General features: G+C 37.9%; 1 protein-coding gene across 4 annotated transcripts in view; it reads right to left on the minus strand.

Moving 5' to 3' along the window:
* Positions 1–472: 472 nt before the first annotated feature.
* Positions 473–22,057, minus strand: part of tshz2 (teashirt zinc finger homeobox 2) — a 122,344-nt gene continuing 100,759 nt past the window's right edge. For all 4 annotated transcript variants that reach the window (XM_077218861.1, XM_077218864.1, XM_077218862.1 and 1 more), the window contains one exon: positions 473–4,281. In XM_077218861.1, coding sequence (XP_077074976.1) covers positions 1,265–4,216 — 2,952 coding nt within the window. In that variant the 5' untranslated portion in view covers positions 4,217–4,281 and the 3' untranslated portion in view covers positions 473–1,264. The remainder of the gene's footprint in view (positions 4,282–22,057) is intronic.

The following is a 22,057-nucleotide window of genomic DNA, read 5'->3' on the forward strand; positions in this document are numbered from 1 at the left end:
ACTGTGATTTGTACATGTACATTTCTGAAATACATAACTTAAACAGTTACCTCTGATAACAGATTACTCTAAATTGTAATGCGAACTCATGCATTTTCTCTAAAGCTGCTTTGAAATGATATGTATTGTGAAAAGCACTTTACAAATAAATGTGAATTGAATTGAATTACATTTTAAAACACAGTTATATCTTTAGTAGGTTTCATTGTGTTCACTTTTTTTAATCAAAAGATCATTTACGTTGCAGGACAGAATTTTAATTTAACTTTTTACTTTAATGAAATCTTATAGTTTCTGAGACCTTGTGACAACCAAGCCCAGTCTCCTGTACATGGTAAATGTAATCAAAAAAAGTCCTAGAAAAATTGAACACACTGAAGAAATACTTCAAAACAATAGTGTGAATTACAATTGTGTTATGTTCCAATCAATAATAAAGAAAATCATAATGGATTTGAAGTGAAGACTTGTAGACAGTTAGAAAATGTTAATGCTTTATTTGTATTGGTATAAAAGGTGCAGTGTTCTTTTGTCTCACTAAGCATTTCCCAATGAGACACTTTTTTTCGGCAATGCTAAATATACATTAATGTGAGACTTCCTCGTGTCAAACCTGTCCAAATCTGCAAGCCCACACACTGAATCTGCGCCTAAACGTGATTAAACTTTTATTTAAAGTGCTTTTCTGTTCTATCGTTGCGACACAAACATTTTACAGAGCAAATATACTGTACATTTCAGTAAATGTTTTTAATGTGTCTGGCTACCTGTCTGACCACCTGCGTGTTCACACAAGTGCATGATCAGATCTGCAAATTACAGTTAATGCATTGATCAATTTGTTGTTAAACGTAATACAGTTAAAACTTGCCATATCATACAAATAAATAGTAGTCATAGCCAGAGCTATTGCATGCAAACATCAGCATTTATGTCTCAAGCAGTAATACATTTCATTACTGGTGGTGCATTTGAACAGGGTGCAAAGACTTGCGTCAATGTATTCTTAATCTTTTTATGATTATTTATTTTCTAACAGTACACTTCATTCTAACCCAGCCAGTGTGTCCATTTAGTCCTTAATATGATGAAATGTTGATTCTGAAGTTGAAGTATAAGCATTCTACGTAATGCTACTTGAAACATTATGGAAAGAAAAAGGAGGAAGAAAAAAAAGTAGACAATTTGACCCGTGTTTTATAAAAGCAGAGCAATTACAGTTATTTACCAACAAGATAACTACAAGTAGTAAAAATCAACAAAGCTACTCTTTGTCCATTTCCACAAACTGTGAATGATTCTCAGGGGATTTACTGTGAGTTTTACTTAAGTGAAGTTTGACCGCGTGATTGCTGGCAAATGTCCGACTGCAAAGCTTGCATTTGAACTTTGAGTCAGATTCCTCTTCTGTGATCTGCGAATCTGTCGGCCGGGCGTTGAACGCCTTTGAAAGTTCGGGCTCTTTTATTTTAGTTGGGTGTTCTATGGGTAGTTTGTTCATGTCCTTGATTTGGAAACCCAGGTGGTTCTCAAGATGGGATATAAACCCAGAGGGCGTTCTGAATTGCGATGCACAGTCATTGCAGTAGAAGATCGGATGGCCAGTGTCCATGTTCTTCAAAAACTTGGTCCCTCCCGTTTTTCTAAGCTGGTACTTCACGTTGGCGAGCCAGTGGCTGATGGTGGTCATGGAAAGACCGGTGAACTTGGAGATGTGCATCCTCTCCTGAGGGCCGAGGTCTGAGAGGAGATACTTGCCCTCCGAAGTTAGAAAAAGGCTGGAGGCGAACTGGGCTTGAAGGATGAGCAGATGCTGGGGGTTCCAGTTGGACTGTCGACCTTTACGCTTGTGAACCGAGTACATCTCACTGGAGACGTCTTCGAATCGTCGCACGTCTGTCTCCAGCTTCATAGCAGGCACTCTCGCTGGTATTGAGGGCTTTGGGGTTGTGGCTTTTGGAAGAACCTTCACCATGTCAGCAATGTCAGAGAGTGCATGTTTATGGTGCACTGGAGTGGAGGACTGCAGTAAGAGGGAACAGTTTTGTTTGTTTTGTTTGTATTTTGTCAAGTCTATTGGCTGGTCGTCATTTGTGAACATGAAGCTATTGCTGGTCCTGATGGCAGCAGATGCTGAGAGGGCTGAAACTGGTTTCTCTAAACCTCTACTCAGTTCTGAAAAAATGGATTGTGTGCGATGAGAGAGGAAGCTTTCGGGCCGGGGCTTGTTTGCTTTACCCAAATGATTGTTCAAGACAGACTGTAGTGCGCTTAGAGGGTTTATATTAAGGACTTCCTGGGAGTCATTGACAAGCTCTGAAGAACTGCTGTGCCCATTGCTGACAGGGGGGCTAGGTGATGGGTTCCCTCTGTCAGAGAAAGCTGGGCTCAACTTCCCTTTGATTGTGTCATTCTCTTCACTTACACAGTCTGCATCTAGCTTTGAAGAGGAGGAATCATCATCTTGACAATCACTGTCATCATTCTCCACCAGATCAAACCTACTGCTCTGGCTCTCTTTGCCGTCAGATGCGCCACTCCTCTCCTTTTTGATGTCTGAATTGTGATGTCCCTGGAAACTTTCAAGTCCCCTAAGACCCTGATAGAACTTTCCCTTGGGGGCGATGGCTCTGTGCTTGTGGCTGAGATTCTGCTTGAGCTGGATGTGAGGAGAAGAGGAAAAGGAGGCAGTCTTGATAACCCCTGATAGCTGGTACGCAGCATGAATGCTTGGGTAAGCGCTCCAGCTGGGGGTCCCTGTTTGAGCTTTATTTATAGCCGAAGCCACCGTATTTGCTAAAGACTTGAGAATGTCACCGCCTCCACTGGACCCCTGCTCAAGGTCTTCTTCTCGCAAGTACGGATACTTAAAACAGGCGTCAGTGGACTTCCGGTCCTCCTCATCTTGTTTGTCGTCCTTGTCTCCATTTTTCTCAGCTTTGTCTGGTGACATATCCCTTGGAGTAGCCCTCTCAGAGTCACCAGATGCTGTGCTTTTTGGAGAAACCTTTTCTCCGAGTTCGTTCACTGTTGGTTCAGCAAGTGTCTGCATTTTCTCTATTGCTAGAGGATCGAGGGCTAATTGTTTGCCTTTCTTGGAGGCTGAATTTGTCACTTTAATGAAGTGGCCGGTGACCATCATGTGAGTGGTAAGCTGCTGGAGCGTATCGTGGGAGCTTCCGCACTCCATGCACTTAAGGATCTGAGATTTGCATGTCTCAAACTGCCATGTGTAACTAGCACCATTCTGATAGCCATAGCGGTTGTTGGGAGCATTGGCAAGGCCGGACAATCTTTGTGCCTCACTGTAACCAGTGGTGGAGTCAGGCGAACAAGGCCTCGTGGCTTCAAATGCACGTTTCTTTGCTGGTGGGAGTAATTTTGGAGTGATTACTGGAATAGGTTCTTTCAAAGGCACTTTCTGGTAATGCTTTGTTTTAATCATGTGGACGCTTAGGTCTTGTAGAGACTCGAAAGAGTGGCCACAGAACATGCACTTCAGCACCTTTTGTGCATCTTCCTTGCCTTCCATGTCTTGAAGGTTCCTCTTCCGGTTCTTGGATGATGAAGTGGAGGCGATGCTCTGCCTGCTGTGGTTGTCATCCTGGTAGTGGCCACTCTTGTTCATATGTACCGTCAACTCCACCAGGGTGTCGTACGCTGCACTGCAGTCTTTGCAGCGGAACCGGCTAGCTCCCGTAAAGACCGTGCCGCACGCTTTGCTACTTTGCCTGTACAGGTGGACAGAGCTGAATAGATTAGGCTTTGACACAGGTTTCGGGGACAGCGTTTGCTGCAGGGTTTTTGAAAGTGCATCCTGGTGCCAGTCAAACTCGCTCTTGGTGCTCCCGTTGGTGCTGTCACAGTTTGCTTTGCTGCCAGTGTTATCAACCTTCAAATCTAGTCCAATCTTTGACCAGTAGGAGTCTGAAAGGAAGTTGGCATAGGCAGCCCTCATTTTCTCCAGGCTACTGTGCATGTCATCCTTCACTTTTGAGCTCTGGCTCTCTGTGTCCTTCTGACTTCCTGGTGGTGAGGTCTTAAAGTCAGACAGTCTGTCACTGCCATCGCTCAGATGGGATTCCAGCTCAAGCTCCTGGTTGGATAGGACACTGACCGGAGAGTTTTGGAAGCTGTAGCTGCTTTTGTTGTCTATGTCTTTGTCTTCTTTGTCCTTGGAAGTGGGCCTCTCAGAATTCTCCTCCTCTGTCTGCATTTCATTTTCGCCCTCCTCCCCTGTGATCGACTCTTGGACACCGACATCATCATCTGGCTCATATGCTGAAAACAGAAGAGATGGAGAAAAAGTGTTATTAGTGCTGTCAACCGAACTGTAATACAGTGATTAATGAGATGAATAACAAATAATCACATATATCGATATTTCCTGAGAAAAGTTTGCTTTCCTTCAGTTTGTAAGAATATTGTTTTATTGTATTTTTCTATAATCAGTTATAGAAATGCATTAAAGATATAACTGTAAAAATCAAACTTTGAATGTCTTTTTAGTGTATATACAATATGTGAGCATCAGAGATTGTTGTGTTTGTATTAAGTTGATGTAATTTATTATTAGAAATCAGTGTGCAGTACTGTCATCTATATGTAGCATTGTAATCCTTTCTCACAGAAGCTTCTGTGCCTGTAATCTTCTCTTGATAATAGTGGGCCATTTGGCAGTATGTGTGATTCATAAGTCACAAGTCACTGACTTAGTTTCCTCAAGGTTTAATCTGTTTACAACAGCTGTATGGGTGCAGAGAAACAAAAGGTGATTTTCTCTAACTGATGAGCGTTATCGCATTAGTTGAGTAGTTGTTAAACTATAATTTGATAGGAGTTAAGTTGATTCCTGCGCATCTCAAAACCTAAAGTTAAATCTATTAAAAAGTCTGCGTACGATAAAGATGATCTGAAGATATATTTCACTTTAAAGCATTAAATGGTTAAAAAGTGAGTTCACAATGTCTAAAAAGTTACTATTTACTGTCAATCATTCTCATTCAAAACGAGGCAAAAACATCATAAGTTAAAAATAGTTAAATGCAACCTGGCATCCTTCTGATCCCTCCTGAATATGTGCTGGCTACAAATGAACCACTATTGACTAGATTCAAAAAAATCATTTCCTAAATCTTTCATCACTACTTAAACCGTACTGTATTATTCACTTAATATAAAATGTATCCAAGTCAGTCTATTACATCAATCACTGCGGTTGAGAAAAATCAAGATCATCTATATTTAATGACCACATATTTGTATAAAACTTTGAATTTCAAGTGCTGTTACGCACAGATGTGCTCAGTTAAATATACATAGGACCTAACAGCCCAGGCCAGGCACTTGCTTTTCAAGTGGTTAATATTTTTTTTGAGCTGGTGATGCTCAATGAGGGCAACTCTTGAATATGAGTACTGAAAGTGCTACGCCGTGTAGCTCTCACCATGTCCTGTGCCTTTGGATTCTGAAAATAAGACTTTTTATCAATATTTCAAAGGTGCCTCAGGAGTACGCCTGGAGGTGAACTGATGTCAGCAAATGGATAAAGATGGAGCTGGGATTTAGCCTTTCCAAACAAACTCAAAGAATGGGGTCCCTCAAACAAGGGGCCCGACGTGCCGGTACAAAAGTTTCCCAACATGCCACGACCTTGATCTTCCGCAATGAAGATTTCTCAAATGACTGACTACGACGGATGATTGCATCCCAGAATGTGCTCATGCACTAGCTTTTTCCAAGAGGAGAATAATGTTTTATGTATTGCAATGTGTATATATAGTTGTGACATAAAAGGAGTGAGATCGTGTGGATGGCTTCTCTGTGGTGTCTCAACTGTTTGTAATCACTCAGCCATCATGACAGACAGCAGTGTAGCTTTAGATTGTTTACAGGATGTGTGGGATCAAAAAAAATAAAAAACTAGTATAATTTTGAGACTGAAATTAACCCTGTCTTCCTGTACACAATTGCACAATCCCCGTTCTGTTACAACGAAATAGTTAAGTCATGGTGCAACCCACTTTTTCAGAGACTGGCATGTTTCTGCATATCTCTGTGTTTATGAGATTTTTATACGATAGCTGCTCCATGAGAGTATTTACAATCTAAACAAGCAAAGTCACCATGACACCATACACCTGGAGGAATCAATCGACGGCTATTTGGACTGCGGATGAAAGATAGACGGCTAAATGAAAAAATGCATTAGTCAACCACACTACATTTTAGTGAACATGTAATACTCTTCAACCTAATAAAAGAACAGGACAGGTCTGAGGAGTGTCTCATTCAGAGCAATTAGCATGGTTTAATGCATGTTTCATAACTTGGATCAGCTCAGCCTGGAAACCATGTCCTTAAACTTCAAAACAATTTAAACAAAATACTAGCTAATTTTACAGTATTTTGACATATTAATTTTATTGTGACACCCAATTGTTATGCATACAATCACCATTGTGTTTTAAACAACTTAACTTTGTTTCACAACTAATTTCAGCTGTATTTTATTCTAGAGGTGATAAAATAACTGCTTGAATATATTTAAAATTTAAATTTTTTCCCGTGATGCGTAATTTTCAGCATCATTACTCCAGTCTTCAGCGTCACATGATCCTTCAGAAATCATTCTAATATGCTGATTTACTGCACAAGAAACATTTCTGATTATTGTCAATGTTGAAAACATTTGTCCTGCTTCATCATTTTGTGGAAACTGTTAAATTTTTCAGGATTCTTTTGATGAATAGAAAGAACAGCATTTATTTGAAAGCATTACAAATGTCTTTACTGTCACGTTTAAACAAATGTATGTGTCCTCCTTGCTGAATAAAATTATTAAAATATATTAATTTAGCTTGAACAATGCAATGCAGCATACTTGTTGCGATACTTATTATCTGTCTGATAAAACCTTGAAATTATTTACTTTAGAAACCTCATCAAGCTGGAAAAGGCACCCGTTTCATAGATTAATGTGGGTGGCATTATTGCAGTCACTGTTCCCCGAGCTCTAATTTCTCCATCCTCCGAGCATCTGGGATAAACATTAATACAACCACAGGCACATGTTAACCTTCCAGGCCCAGATCTCTCCAAAATCCCTTCATGAATGGTTACATTTCCCTTCCTTACCCATTTGTAACAGGGAGCTTGTGTTAGCCAGCTTGTGATCCCTGCCAAGTGGCAGGATCTCGGAGTACAAGATCAAACACAAGGACACCACTCCCACAGACATGAGATACACCAGCCTTTCCCATAATCCACTACTGTCAACATTAGGACGCAGCCACACGAGCAGGCCAGCAGAAGTCGAATCCCACCCCCCTCTTTTGTTATTGATGTTTGAGCCAATAGAACAAGCAAAGCATAATTTGATCTCCGAAGTGGGCCATTTGTATTAATTTCAGTAATATTCAATATGCATTATTTTGATTTGGTCCAAGCAGCGCATACATGAATGCTTTTTGGAATCGTGCGAGTATGGCACCTCATTCATTTAACCTCTCAGAGAAGCAAGGCGCAGTTAGCAGGCTGGTACGCCACAGGCCCGCGCGCGGTTGTTGGGCTCTCTGCGCTATATCAGAGCAATGAAAACAGCCGTCGGTCCAACTAGGCTTACAAAACGAGGCACTGGCACGCCTGTGCAGAGATTTAGCATGTCATAAACTTCTGTAAACCCTCCAATCTGTGTCACAACAAATTTATATCTTCAGACAGGGATATTCAAAGGTCAAAAAACCAAAGGTGTCCATCATAAATCAGCCACTAAGTGTTTATAACATTAATCCGTTGGGAAAGACTCCTGGCATAACACAGCGGCAGCTGGATTTCAAAGAGCTGCCGGATTCCCAGCCAAATAGCTACAGAAGAGCGAAGAGAAACGCAAGCATTAAATGCGCTTTTCACATCTGATTCATATATACAGTAGCGGTATTATTATGCTTTTTTCTTATTAGTCAGTTATGAGTCAGTTCTTATTACTGTAAGTGTGATCAAAGGCTGGAACAAAACCGTTTTTAATTGTAAAAGAGACAGTGATGGATTTAAAGTTTTTTTTTTTGCACAATGGTGGCAAGACGTTTTGATGAACCGTATTCTAAACCTACAAGAAGTGTAATGAGTTACTGATTTTGCACTTTGATGGATCAAAGTGAGTGTAATCTGTATCATTTCCTCTGGCACCTTCATTTTAATGTACTAGTGAAAAAAAATGTGCTCGCTTGAAATTTCATGCACCAAAATGAAGTTATAGGGGGTCTTCTTTTTTTTAAGGAGTTAAATGAAAGACAGTTAAAAGAGTGTGATATTAAAAAAGAAGTGAAAAAGTTGAGCGTTGCATAAAAAAAGCATTGAAAAATGTAATATGCATGTGTAATTTAATACAGTGCTTCAAAATGAGGATCCATCAGACATCTCTGTTCAATTCTTGATTGAACCAGCCTTTAAAACTAACACAGAAACAATTTAAATGATTAAGAAGATATAAATTTTAGACTTTTCATTGGGAATAGGCTCATTTATTTTTCTTTTTTGGCTTTGTGAAAGATCTAGTAAAAAGTATCAGGAAGTTATTGAGCACCACAGCTCCAACTTGTCAAAACCAGCGGTTCTTAAAGGGGTAGTTCACCCATTAAGTTATCATTTACTCACCCTGGTGTTGTTCTATGGTCTTCTGTGCATGGCTACGTGACATACGTTCGTGAGAATCTATTAGTGCAGCGTTTCACTCCGACTTGCCCAGAAAAAGCACACAAGTTGTGAGAAATCAAGACTAAAAACAACACGAAACATAACATGCAGTATTACATCCATGTACCTTCTTCTCTGAGGTGAATACAGTATATCCGTTGTGTTCATCGCAACAATAAGTGAACGCATTCACATTTGTCAGCTTTCATTCTTACTGTCATCAGACAAACAGAGTTCCAGGCCGGATATATTCAACTCAGTAAAAAAAGTACATGGATACTTTTTTTGGATTTACAGGCGTTGTATTTCATGTTGTGTTTTTATTAATCTTCATAAACTTGTGTGCTTTTCTCTGAGCGAGAGTAAACTGCGCCGCTAACAGAAAGTCATAAATGCGCAGTCGAGCACAAATGACCAACGGCCAAGGTCAGGACTTTTGTAAAATAATTAAAAACTAATTAATATAATGAATTACCCCCCAAAAAAGCATGTGATGCATGGGATCATTCTGTGATACTTCTGAATTTTTTTTAAGCTTGATGAATTATTTGCATGAGCGCGAGCGGTACATTTTTTTTCTTCTGTTTTTGTGTCCGAAAAATAAAGAAAGGCATACGGTACAATACCAGGGTGAGTAAATGACAACTTAATTTTAATTTTAGAGTGAACTATCCCATTATAATTGTGGGTCACGACCCCAGCAGGTCATACATATGTTCTAAATAGGTCATTGAAAATGGGTATAAATTATGCTAATTATTAATTAATTAATTTAAATAAATAAATAAATGACCACTTAGCAAAAGTGAAAAATAACAGATCTTTATCGGCCTCTAAAACATATTATAAAGAGATCAAATGTATCATATATAATTATATATACAAATAAAAGGACAAACTCTGATCATCAAGGCAACCAAAATATGCTAGCCATGTATAATCAGATATTTTAAAATATTACAAATATATTATATTATTAATATATATTAATTTATTTATTTAACTTTACCTAAACAAGTGAAAGTTTATTTGATTTTTATTACAAATTATTAATATAAAATATTTTGTATTCGTCTCTGCCAATTACTGATGTAATTTACATTGTATTATAGTTATCGAGTTTATAAATATAATAGTTAAATTAAAAGAAAATTGTATCATAAAATACAACTAATCATATAATCATACTTAGTTAGGATAGTAAAATAATATTTTTGCTTATATTTTGTTGAAATTAAATGAAAATGATGTCATCTTATGTTATCTGTATGAGTTTCTTCAGTTGAACAGAAAATAAAATATTTTAGATATCTTGAAGAATGTCGGTAACCAAAAAATTGATGGACCTCATTGACTTCCATAGTATTTTTTTTTTCCATACTATGGAGGTCAATGGGGCCCATCAACTGTTTGGTTACCGACATTCTTCAAAATATCCTAATCATCTTCTTTTGTGTTCAGCAGAGTAAATGGTGACGTAATTTTCTTTTTTGGGGTGAACTATCCCTTTAAGGCCATGCGTCCAATCAAACTCATGCCACAAATGGTGGATTCTAGTCAAATAAGGCCGATGCTAACAGGGACATGAACACAATAAACAGTCTTTCTTGTACTGTGTCAGGTCACCACTACTAAAACCAGATCAGAATAGCAGTGTTCCAGATCATGTGGGGTAACCACTGCGGTAACAGAATTAGACATAGCTCACACAAACAGACTCACAGACTCTCCACTAATACAGGGGGAACAATAATAATGCCACTTAAAAACATGGCGTACGAGGCGTTGGAGTTTTCTTGGTGGACGTGTCCTTTTAGCGTGCCACTGCAGTGGGTTAATCATCCCCTTTGAGACGTGTGAGGTTCTGTTGGGGGTAAATCTGTCAGTCAGCATTCAGTCAGGGGTGTGATTTGCATTAGTTCAAGGAACGAACGTAACATTCAGGCAGTCCTTGTGCAAGAAGTTTTCCTGTCAGTCTCTAGTTTTCCACGCCACCCGAATTGTTTGCCGGCTTCCCCGCCTGCCCTAATGCTAATATTACTATCAGCACATCATCAAACATTTACCCTCGTAGCAGCAACATTTCTATCATCGATCAGTTCAGCGGGCGAGCAGGGAGCCAGCTGCAACATCTCCGGCCCTCTGCGAATATGCGAAAGGTAACGCTAGCGTCGCAGGAGACCCTCTAATTCTGAGGCGTTGTTGACAGGTCTGGCGGTCCGTGCCACTTTCGCCACGGATCTCCTTGCCGTCTCAGGCTACAGTTTTTGCCGTGCATGGATCGATAGCTCTTTTTACTTCTCATTGATTGTCTAGCAGCAGGAGAGACCTAAGCAGAGGCTGTTATGACATTTCTAGATTTCCCCCTGTCCTTGGAACAATCAATTACACGCGCATGGCAATCAAAACCTCTTTGCAAAATGAACCTGCTCCATGACATTTTCATCTCCCGGATTTATGCCACGCTTTAAAAAAAGAGAGAGGCAGAATCAGAGAGCAAGAGAGAGAGAGAGAAAAGGGAAGATTTTCGTGTCCCACATAAAAAGGCTGCACACACACACACACACACACACACACACACACACACACACACACACACACACACACACACACACACACACACACACGCTAACGAAGCAGGTCATGTGAGTGCTGTAATCTCCACTGCAGTCAGTACTGCACAGGCAGGCCTTTGTTGGACACACTGGTTTGGCTATTGATTTTTGTCATAAGGTATGACAGCCAAGATCACTGTGGGTTTACCTAACTGTGCCCTAAATAGAGTTCAAGAGTCTTGCGGCGTGCCGAGCTGCGGCGCACGAAGACTTTGATAAATCGCATGTAACAGCAAGACATTCTCATTTAGCAGCGCCAGCCACTCCCAACACGTCTGCAGTGTAGCACAGGAAATATGGAAGATGCAAAAGCAACGTGCTGTAACTGTTCAGACTGCACAATCAACGCCTGCGGGGACGGCGAAGGCTGATGACATCATTTTTACTACTAGAATTTTTTATAGTACTTTTTATACAATTATAGTACTTATTACTGTTTTGAGTTAGCTTTTATTCTTATTTTTTTCAGTTTTCATTTTAATGTTAGTTTGTTTCAGTAATTTTAAGTGCTTATCTACAGTATATTAACTCAAGTATATATATATATATATATATATATATATATATATATGTATATATATATACATATATAAGGCTTATCTACAGTATATTAACTCTAGTACATATATACACATACACTACTGGTCAACCGTTTGGAAACATTAATATTTTTATGTTTTTGAAAGAAGTCTGTTGTGCTCATCAAGGCTACATTTATTTGATCAAAAATACAGAAAAAAAACTGTACAATTGTGAAATATTATTTCAATTTTAAATAAAGGTTTTCTATTTTAATATACTTTAAAATTAATTTTTTTCCTGTGATCAAAGCTGAATTTTCAGCATCATTACTCCAGTCTTCAGTGTCACATGATCCTTTAGAAATCTTTCTAATATGGTGATTTATTATGTTGATTTTTTTTTATAACATTATACTTTTTTCAGGTTACAGAAATAGAAATTAGAATTTTTTTCTAACAATATAAATCATTACTTTAACTTTCCAATTTAACAAATCCTTGCTGAATAAACGTATTCATTTATTTCAAATAAATAATTACTGAGACCCAACTTTTGAACGGTAGTGTATATTGTTAGACAAGATTTCTATTTTAAATAAATGCTTTTCTTTTTTAAAACTTTTTATTTACCAAAGGATCCTGAAAAAAGATGTAAAAAAATACTAAGCAGCACAGCTGTTTCCAACAATGATAATAAATCCGCATATAAGAATGATTTCTGAAGGATCAGGTGACACTGAAGACTTGAGTAATGATGATGATTAAAAAGAAATTACAGTTTAAAGTATATTTAAATAGAAAAGCATTATTTTAAATGTTAATAATATTTTACAATATTACTGTTTTTCCTGTATTTTTGATCAAATAAATTCAGGCTTGATGGGCAAAAGAGAATTCTTTCAAAAAACATAAAAAAATAGTAAAGTTTCCAAACTTTTGATTGGTACTGTATTTAACTCAACTATAGATTATAATAAGCATGCCATCGGATGTTTGGCTATTTAGTAAATCAAGCACTGCAAGGCGCCGATACACGACTCTGCAGACACAACGTCAATTAATACTTAACAGGCCCAATTAAATATTTTCCAAGTGTTGCGCCCCAGGCACACACACACACACACACACACACACACACACACACACACACACACACACACACACACAGAGCTGTGAACCTTCTCACATGTCAACATTTACACTGACCAGAAGAGAGAAACACCAGATCTGTATCAAGCACAAAAACATGGTCATCATCAACAGATAGAAAGATTGATAATATACTTCAATACAAAGTGTGGGAAAATCCACTAGTTATTTATTATGCTAAAAAAATATACAATTATTTAATTTGAATAAACAATGTGCATGCATGCCTTCTTTTTTACTGTAAAACATTAATTAAGATTGTATTTCTCTCTGCTATTTTACTGGTGTCATTTACATTTGAATAAAGTTGAATCTTCTCATTAATTTAAAACTAGATATTACAGGATAATATTAAATCTATAATATTAGTGACATATCATTGTACAATTTTTCAGTATTCCTGTAAAGTATTATGTGTTGTTATATGTCAACTCATTGACTTCTCCACAAACCTCTTCCAGGGCTCTGGCTGGAAACCAGGCGGCGGAGAGATTAGCGTTAATTTTTTTATGCATGACAGAGATGTTACTTAAAGCACATTACTTCCTTGACTAAACAGGAGCAATTCATGCAGATAAATGCCTTGCTTTCATATACCCACGCCACGCATTAAATATTTAATGGTATAATACAATCAAAAAGAGTCTCACAATTCAGTCAGGACACAGGGAAAGTTGCAGCAATTGTGTTTGATTTGATCCGAAGCTTTTGGAGTGACTCCGACCGCTGTTGTACATCGAAAGACATTCTTTGAAAGGACATTTTTAGATGATAAAAGATTCCTTTTATAACAAACATTGTTGAATATTAAAAAAATAATTACAAAATGGCCTCATCTGTTATAAACTGATCCTTCGCCGTTTGTCATAAACATCTGCGGTCCGTAAACGGCCAAACGTTGGTGATCTTCTCACTGGTAAACAAAGTGCTCCTTTGAGGGCACTCTACCTCAAACAGACAACGCTCCTGACTCTCCTTCTGCACCAGTACACAAGCTCCTGTTTCCTCTCTGGTCACCGTGAACCAGATCATGCTGTTCTAGGCCCTCGTCCATTATCCAGACGATGATGGAAGTCAGGCTTTCCTGGGTCTGGTAATGAGAGTGAGCAGTGGGAGGGGCTAAAGACTTGACTCCTCCCCCTCCACTAGTAAAACATTCTAATGCCATGCCTGATTTCCACAAGTTTAAACAGAAATTCTGTCCATTTACTAGTTGACTAAATCCTCAGAAGAGTCAAAAACAGTCTGTATAAGCAATTCATTTTAAATAACCTATACTTAATATGAATTAAACAGTCAAATACCATATTGAAGCCATTGAACAATGTGCAGAGATGACACTATACATTATTTAAGGGCATTCTATTTGTTAGGATATTGCAGGATCTGATGTGGTCAAGTTAGTTTCATTCATGACGTGTGTAGTTGACTCTCACATGCATGCCTAATGTAAATTATAAAGAGCCCAAAATTGGGCTCCAACCCAAGACCTTCACTGAAAAAAATATTCTTAATCAGTGTATTAAGCAAAACATGACCTACAATGTTCAAACACAACAATGTTCAATAAATGAGGCTACTAATTCAAAATCAAGGTCAAATCTATTTAATTCTATAATATGCAGATTGGTTCATCAAAACAAACATATATTTATGTAAATTTACTAATAAGGAAATATCCTACCATCTTCATTTAAGGGCTTTTCACAGCAAATATTTATTAATTGGATTTTTTTATATATATTTAAAATAATTGGTGTATATACTGTATATTTATATATTGTAATTAATTAATGACAGCCCTAGTCACATGATTAATTATTTATTATATTTTTACAAAACATAATTTCAAATGAAGGAATTATATATTAAAATTCGTATTTATATATATATACACACCTAATTTTTACAATTATTTGAAAAATCCAATTAATACATTAATCACATTATTAATTATTTGCAGTGAAAAGCCCTTAAATTAATATATATAAATTAAATGTATATATTAAATTTATATTATATATATATATATATATATATATATATATATATATATATATATATATATATATATATATAAAATAAGGACATTTTCTACAATCTTTATTTAAAGGCTTTTTTACAGCAAATATTTATTAATGTGATTAATTTATTTATTGGAGATTTTTTTTTAATAATTGTCAAAAATTATGTATATATATATTTTAATAAAATGAATAAGTACATTTAATTTTTATGTAATTTTTTTATGTAATATATAAATATATATAAATATATTGTCATTCCCAAAAAATGGAAGCATTTGGAACATTATGAAACGGGTCACGCCACTACACAGTGTCTCTACCTGGACTGTCAGCGGCTCCTCCAGTAAGAGTGTGATGAGGCCTGATGGAGGAGCACTGGCCCCCACCGGCCCCCGCCGGCCCCTCACACTCATCTGAACCCGAGCAGTCAAGCAAGCAGGCTCCGGCTAATGAAAGATCATCAGGCTGTGCTTTAAATTTCCTGATTGAATGTCAGTCGCGAATGTTTACGTGGAGGGAAGAGAGAGAAAGAGAGAGAGGGCTGCACTTTTAAAGGAGCACTGTCACCTGTCATCAAGCTCTTTTGTTCAGTCAATAATAAGTCTGCTAAAGAAGAAACAGGAGAGTTCAGATGACACTCAGAATGCAGACTGCAATAAAACTTGTTAAGTGTTTGCCACTTATTTTATATCTAAGAAAAGAGAAAGATGGGACAGAAAATTACTTGGAGAAGACAAGGAAATATGAACTCAATTCAAACAAATTCAGCTAATTTTGTTCTTTCTTTCTTTCCATACTTTACAGAGAAAGTGAAAGATTCTGAGAGAATACATGAAATTAAGCGGAGAAGATCAAGAAATAAATAGTAGGGATGCACCAAAATGAAAATTCTCGAATTAATTTTCAAATTATTGAAAATAATCAATGAATTATTCAAACTTAATAAATAATCATCAGCACACAAATAGCTAAAACTGAGTTGTACAAACATTTAAAATGCACATAATGCAGCTTTTATATACACTTCTTAATAACATAATTGTTTCTACTCCAGTTTGTTGGAGAAATATAAACATTTAAATGACAATAAACTGTAATAACTTGTTTTTAATGACAGATTTATTCATGAAGACATCACTAACAGGTTAAGTAAAAATATAATTAATATTATATAGTGCATATATGCTCTTTTTTTCTAGCTAACTAATGAGTTTCTGGACATTGAATAGCTTTCTTGAGGTAAATGTAATGTTAAGTGACATTGTATTTCGTATATTGTCGATATTACATTGTATACCGAAAATAGCTGTTTCGCCTGAAAATTTTCAGTATTTTCAGAAAAAAAAAAAAAAAAAAAAAAAAAAAAGTATAATAAGTAGCCGGAATTTCGGTGTATCCCTAAAAAACAGGATCAGCAAAAGACAGATTCAAATCTGCATCACCCACATGAGCTTGTGCTAAACCACTAAACTTCGACTTATTTCAGCTCCTTTTATTTATAGGGAATATGAGTTAGGACAGGAAACTACAGTATGTCATATCAGGAAATAAACAGGATCCGGCGATGTCACGAACCGAATCCAAACGCATGTCTGAATATGCAGTGCACCATGGCTTACCAAGTATCACAAACTAGATTCAAACTCATGCGCCCACATGAGCACATGCATTAACATATGCATGAATAAGTCTAAATCATTTTATGTGGCTTCTTGTTATATTGCGCACTAAAAGACATACAAAAAAGACTCGCATTAAATCGTAATGCATGCATAATGCTAATTAGACATTCAAAATATCTTGAAACACAGAACAAAGTCGTGACATTAACAAAAGTCACAGGACACAATGCGTGGAACACCTCCCTTCCTCTGAAACAGCTGCTGAGGTACTGAAGCGCTTGCCACTGTCCTAAATGAAAGTAGAGGGGACGTACTGGTGGAAACAGATCCGCTGGGAAACGTTCTCCCGTCCTCTGTGCTTCATATGAACAAAGCCCTCGTGTGGCCTTTGTCACAGTCACCTTGTCTGACATATATAAAAAGGCCTGAACGTACCGATGAATGCAAAGACAAAGAAAGTGGGGTATTGGATCAGAGAACACATAACTCCTCTTTTTATCTATTTCGGGATTTCACATTGCAATGGGATTTAGAGGTTCTAATTGATTTTTTCGAGTTTGAGAACATGCAAATACTTAAAGGGTAAGCTCGGCGTTTTACAAGTAAAGCCCTGTTTTAAGATCGTTTTTGATGAAATCAAACGGTTAAGATTAAAATTTGGACACATGCTGCTGTCCCGAGAACCTTAGGTTTTTGTGTTAGCACCCCCCCCCCCCCCACACCTATACAATGGTTTCATAGGTGACTTGGAACAATCATTCATATAAACGCATTAAACTTTAGTTTACAAAGACGTGAAACTCACCGAGTGGTCTGGGGTGTACACTGATATGCTCACGCAGAAATCGCTGCAAAAGATGCTTTCCAATAGGTTTTATCGTAGTTTTTGGAAGAATGTCCGGTTGTGAGGCGTTGGAAAATTAGGTCCACAGTTTTACAACGAATGGTAAAACACCTGTTGGAAAGCCTCTTTTGCAGCGATTTCTGCGTGAACATATCAGTGAACACCCCAGGGGGGGGGGGGGTGTTAAAACAAAAACCTAAAATTCTCGGGACAGCAGCATTTGTCCAAATTTTAATCTTAACCGTTTGATTTCATCAGAAACGATCTTAAAACAGGGCTTTACTTGTAAAACGCAGAACTTACCCTTTAAAGAAGTGATGATCACGACCTGTTAAGACAAACCAAGCACTCTTCTTTTGACACTGTGCGAGACGTTGCATATCTATAGACTGCTTTTAGTCAACCACTAAAATTAATATCTGGAAGATCTTAATATGCCTTCAAAAACTATTGAAGACTTCGTGTAATGCCAAGAGATTTAAGCTGCTGACACTTCTTATCAAGGGGCAAGTTTAACAGATTTCAAACTTTAGATAAAAAAGAAAAAGGGAATGTTTTCTTTTGCTAACCCTCATGTTATTTCCAAATGTTTATGACTTCCTTTCTCCTGTGGAACACAAAAGGTGTCTTTTCAATATCAACATGCATTGGTAGACGAAGAAAACATATCAAGTACTTCTGTCAAAGTACGGATACCCTAATAAAATATTACTCCAGTAAAAGTATTAAGTACTGCTTTTCAAAGTAGAAGTACTTTATTTTTAATGTACTTAAAGGGATAGTTCCCCCAAAAATTTAAATTTTGTCATTATTTACTCACCCTCTTGTTGTTCCTAACCTGTATGAGTTTCTTTCTTCTATTGAAAACAAAAGACGATATTTTGAAGAATATGGGTGATTGACTTCCATAGAAAAATAAATACTATGGAAGTCAGTGGGGCCCATCAACCAACATTCTTCAAAATATCTTCTTTTGTGTTCAACAGAAGAAAGAAATTCATACAGGTTTGTAACAACATGAGGGTGATTAAATGTTGACAGAATTTAATTTTTGGGTGAACTATACCTTTAATTGCAGTAACAAAGTAAAAATACTTTGTTTCTGTCCACCACTGTCGATATCAATTACAATATATCCATATAATGCAAGTGAATGTGTCAAAAAGCACCATAAAAGTATCATACAATATCCATACAACTTATTTAAAATCTAATGATGACATATGATATTTTATGAACAGAATAAATCAAATAAGGTGTCATTAGATGGTCTACACATTTGATGTCACAGTGACATCAAACCTGATGCAAGAACTACACTGGAGGACAAGATTTTCATTGAAAAATGATTTTAATTGCTCTCATTTGAAAGAATAGTTCATCCAAAACAAAACTTCTGTCATCATTGACACTGTGAATTCAATTCTAATCAAATTAACGGCATTAATCAAATACATGTAAATTTAGTAATAAGGGAATTTCCCTACAATCTTCATTTGGGGACTTTTTTTTTCAACATATATGTCTTTCATTTTTCATTTTACATTTTCTTTGTAATCAATCACATTAATGTGCCCTAATGTCCCTAATTTAAAAAAGGCTATATTAATTGATCTTATGGGCTTAATTTTCATGGTGCTATTTTTATTTTTAAATGTTTTAATAGTTTACCAGTCCCTGTTCACTTTTATTATATGGCAAAGTTAGAACAGGATATTCTTTAAAATCTCAACATTTGTGTCCCCTGGAAAAAATTGGTTAGGATTGAGAGGATGAAAGAATTTCGAATTTTGGTTGAATAATGCATTATATGCAAAGTCTTTCTAAATGGATGAGTCAAACAAACAATATTTATGGTGTGTTTTTGTTTTGTCAGTTTGGAGTTTCCCAGTCCCCATTCACTTTCATTATGGAGAAGAAAGACCAGGATACTTTTCAAGTAAGTCGTAGCGGTTTGAAACTACATGAGAGTGAGTAAACGATGACAGAAATGTAATTTTTGGGTCAACTACCCCTTTAAAACTATTTACATTTTCATGTACCCTCCCTCCCCTAGCAAATATTCTATGGATCTTTCATTAGATTCTGGCCCCCCTCCAGTTGCCAATTTGCCTAATACAAGCAGTTTTGTGCTGTTTTCAGCAAAGGATGCATTTTTTATATTCCAAGTTCATTAATAGTAGATAGCCAGTTTTTCCCTTCATTAAATACAATGAGACATCCCAGTGTATTTGCAACAGAAGCGTGGGGCTGTCAGCTTCTTGTGGGACCAAAGGCTGTTTGGTGGCACAAATAAAGTGAGGGAAGACAACTCTCACGCCAAAAGCTGCAACACAGCGGGAAGCGTACACCAAAGGGAGAGAGAGAGAAAGGGAAACGCTTCCAAAACAGACCCTCTGTTCATGGTTACTATTCATTTTAATGGCGAATTTGTCGGGAGTTGTTGTCAGACGTCCTCCGCGCGATGATTAGGGACCGCCGTTTGCTTGAAAAGCACTGACTTCAGGATGCGCCGGGAGAGCGTTGTCACTCGGCGACAGCCTGCGCTGCAGACAATGGCTGCTTGAATTGTGAGAAGTGTTGGCAAAGGCATTCCCTGAAAAGTTTCCCCCCTCAACGCTACTTTTCTGCTGTTGGTGGATATTTTGTTGCGTTGATATCGAGTTGTTGATTAGAATGAAAAAGAAATCCACTCAATTGAAAGGCCAAAAGCTCCCCGTAGAGCAGTGTCAGCTACTGAGAGAGATTGACAGTCCTCTTTTGAGTCAACTTTTTTTCCCCACTTCATAAAAGAGCATTGCTGCATGTGCTGTCAAAGGAGTAAAGATGCCGTTTAAGGGCAGCGGGATTTCAAACCGCATAGACAATTTAGTTGGAAAAGGAATGGAGAAACCACAACAGAAAGTACAGATTCTAACCCTGTTCCTACAGCATTAACTTTGAATAGCCCATGAAGCAGCATGAGTCACTTCCTTAAGTTTCATACTGACTTGATGGGTAAACGAGTTCCCGCTTTGAATGACTAATACGCTTCGATCTTGTATCAGTGGCAGAGTAACAAATGATTTGTTCCACAGAATTAAATCTTCATGGCTGTAATGATGCCAAGTAAATTATTCCAAACAAAAAGTAGATGATCTAACCACCAATTTATGAAAAAAAGATTGTCATTAAATCATACTATAATGCCAATACTAGTACAGAGTTATGTGTCAGTTATATCCTAAAATGGGTTAAGATGTAAGCATATCTATTTATATTAACAAATACATTGATATAATTAGTTTTGTAAATTATCCCTATTCCAAAAAGTTTCTTTTTTTAATACCTAATTCAGAGTGACCTGCTTTCAGCGCTATTGGTGTTAAGTTGCTAAGTGAATTACTTATCAGTGTACATAATGATCACATCCACCCATCGGCCCTTTTGAGATTCCGGGCTGCTGAGGGGTATTAACCAATAATGAAGTGGGGGGGGGGGGGGTCTCGCTATAACGGAATGGCATGGCCCCTTCCTCCAAAGCACGTCTGAAAGTGGTTAATTTATGGAAAAAGAGCAGAGAAGGGGAGGCGGCGAGATGGAACACGTACCCCCACGTGACTGGAGGTTGTGCACCAACAGGGGGAGGAAGATGAGGAGAAAGAGAGAGGGAGACACTGAGAGAGAGAGAGAGAGAGAGAGAGAGAGAGAGAGGAGGTGAGGGAGGCGGGGACCAGAGCGACAGAGGAACGGTTAATGGAAATGAGTGACAGGCTTTCAGAATGATTTACAACGGGCGGGCGGCGGCGGAGCCCAGTGCTTTGATGGATGATCCTGAAAGACGGCGAGCGACCATAAATCATGTCTTTGAATCATTGACAGAGATAAAGGAGGGGGCGAAAAAGCAATGGCATTGACGTTCATTCTTCCAATAATGTACATTGACGAGTTACACTACCGAGCCTTAATTAAAAAGTGAACGCAGGCTCCTCTCTCTCTCGTTCCCCCTCTTCTCCGCGGTGATATCAGCGGTAATTAAAGATGCGGCGAGGCCCCGTCCCCGGTCTTGCTCCCACTTCCGCCCGTGGCTCACAGTGGCCAGATTAGATAGACGCTTGGCGAGGAGATAACGTCACTCCCCCTCCTTTCCTCTCAGCGAGGGGCCTCATTGCTCAATGGCTTTCCACTTCACGAAACACGCACAAATACACACCTGCTTTCCCTCCCGACTAGCTGCTACGAGTGTTTTCTACATCCCTACGCCGTCTGTACAGGTGTCTGACTGGGACTGCGTCTCCAAATATCCTAGCAGAGCGTGTAGCGGCACCTTTGTAAAAGCAGAAAAATGCTGTTTACATCTCAGTTTGTCCAGACAAAGACGCTGGACAGTTTTTAAGCTACTTGGCGGTTGCGAAGAAATTTTGGAGAGCGGCCGCTTGCAAAAGCAAAGCGACTCTTTTCTGCTATGAAGTGACGGATGTCAGGAGTACAAAGGGAAAGAGAAAGACAGCGAGACAGGAGAGTGGGATAGAAAGATAAAGCTGGAGAAGAGATGTGCCCTGTAGAGGCAGTGGCAGGCAAACTGAGGAGGCAGCACTCCACATCA

The sequence above is a fragment of the Siphateles boraxobius genome, unplaced genomic scaffold, assembly GCF_051911475.1.
Source record: "Siphateles boraxobius isolate OS27281-9 unplaced genomic scaffold, OSU_SipBor_1 77, whole genome shotgun sequence".
NCBI lineage: Eukaryota > Metazoa > Chordata > Actinopteri > Cypriniformes > Leuciscidae > Siphateles > Siphateles boraxobius.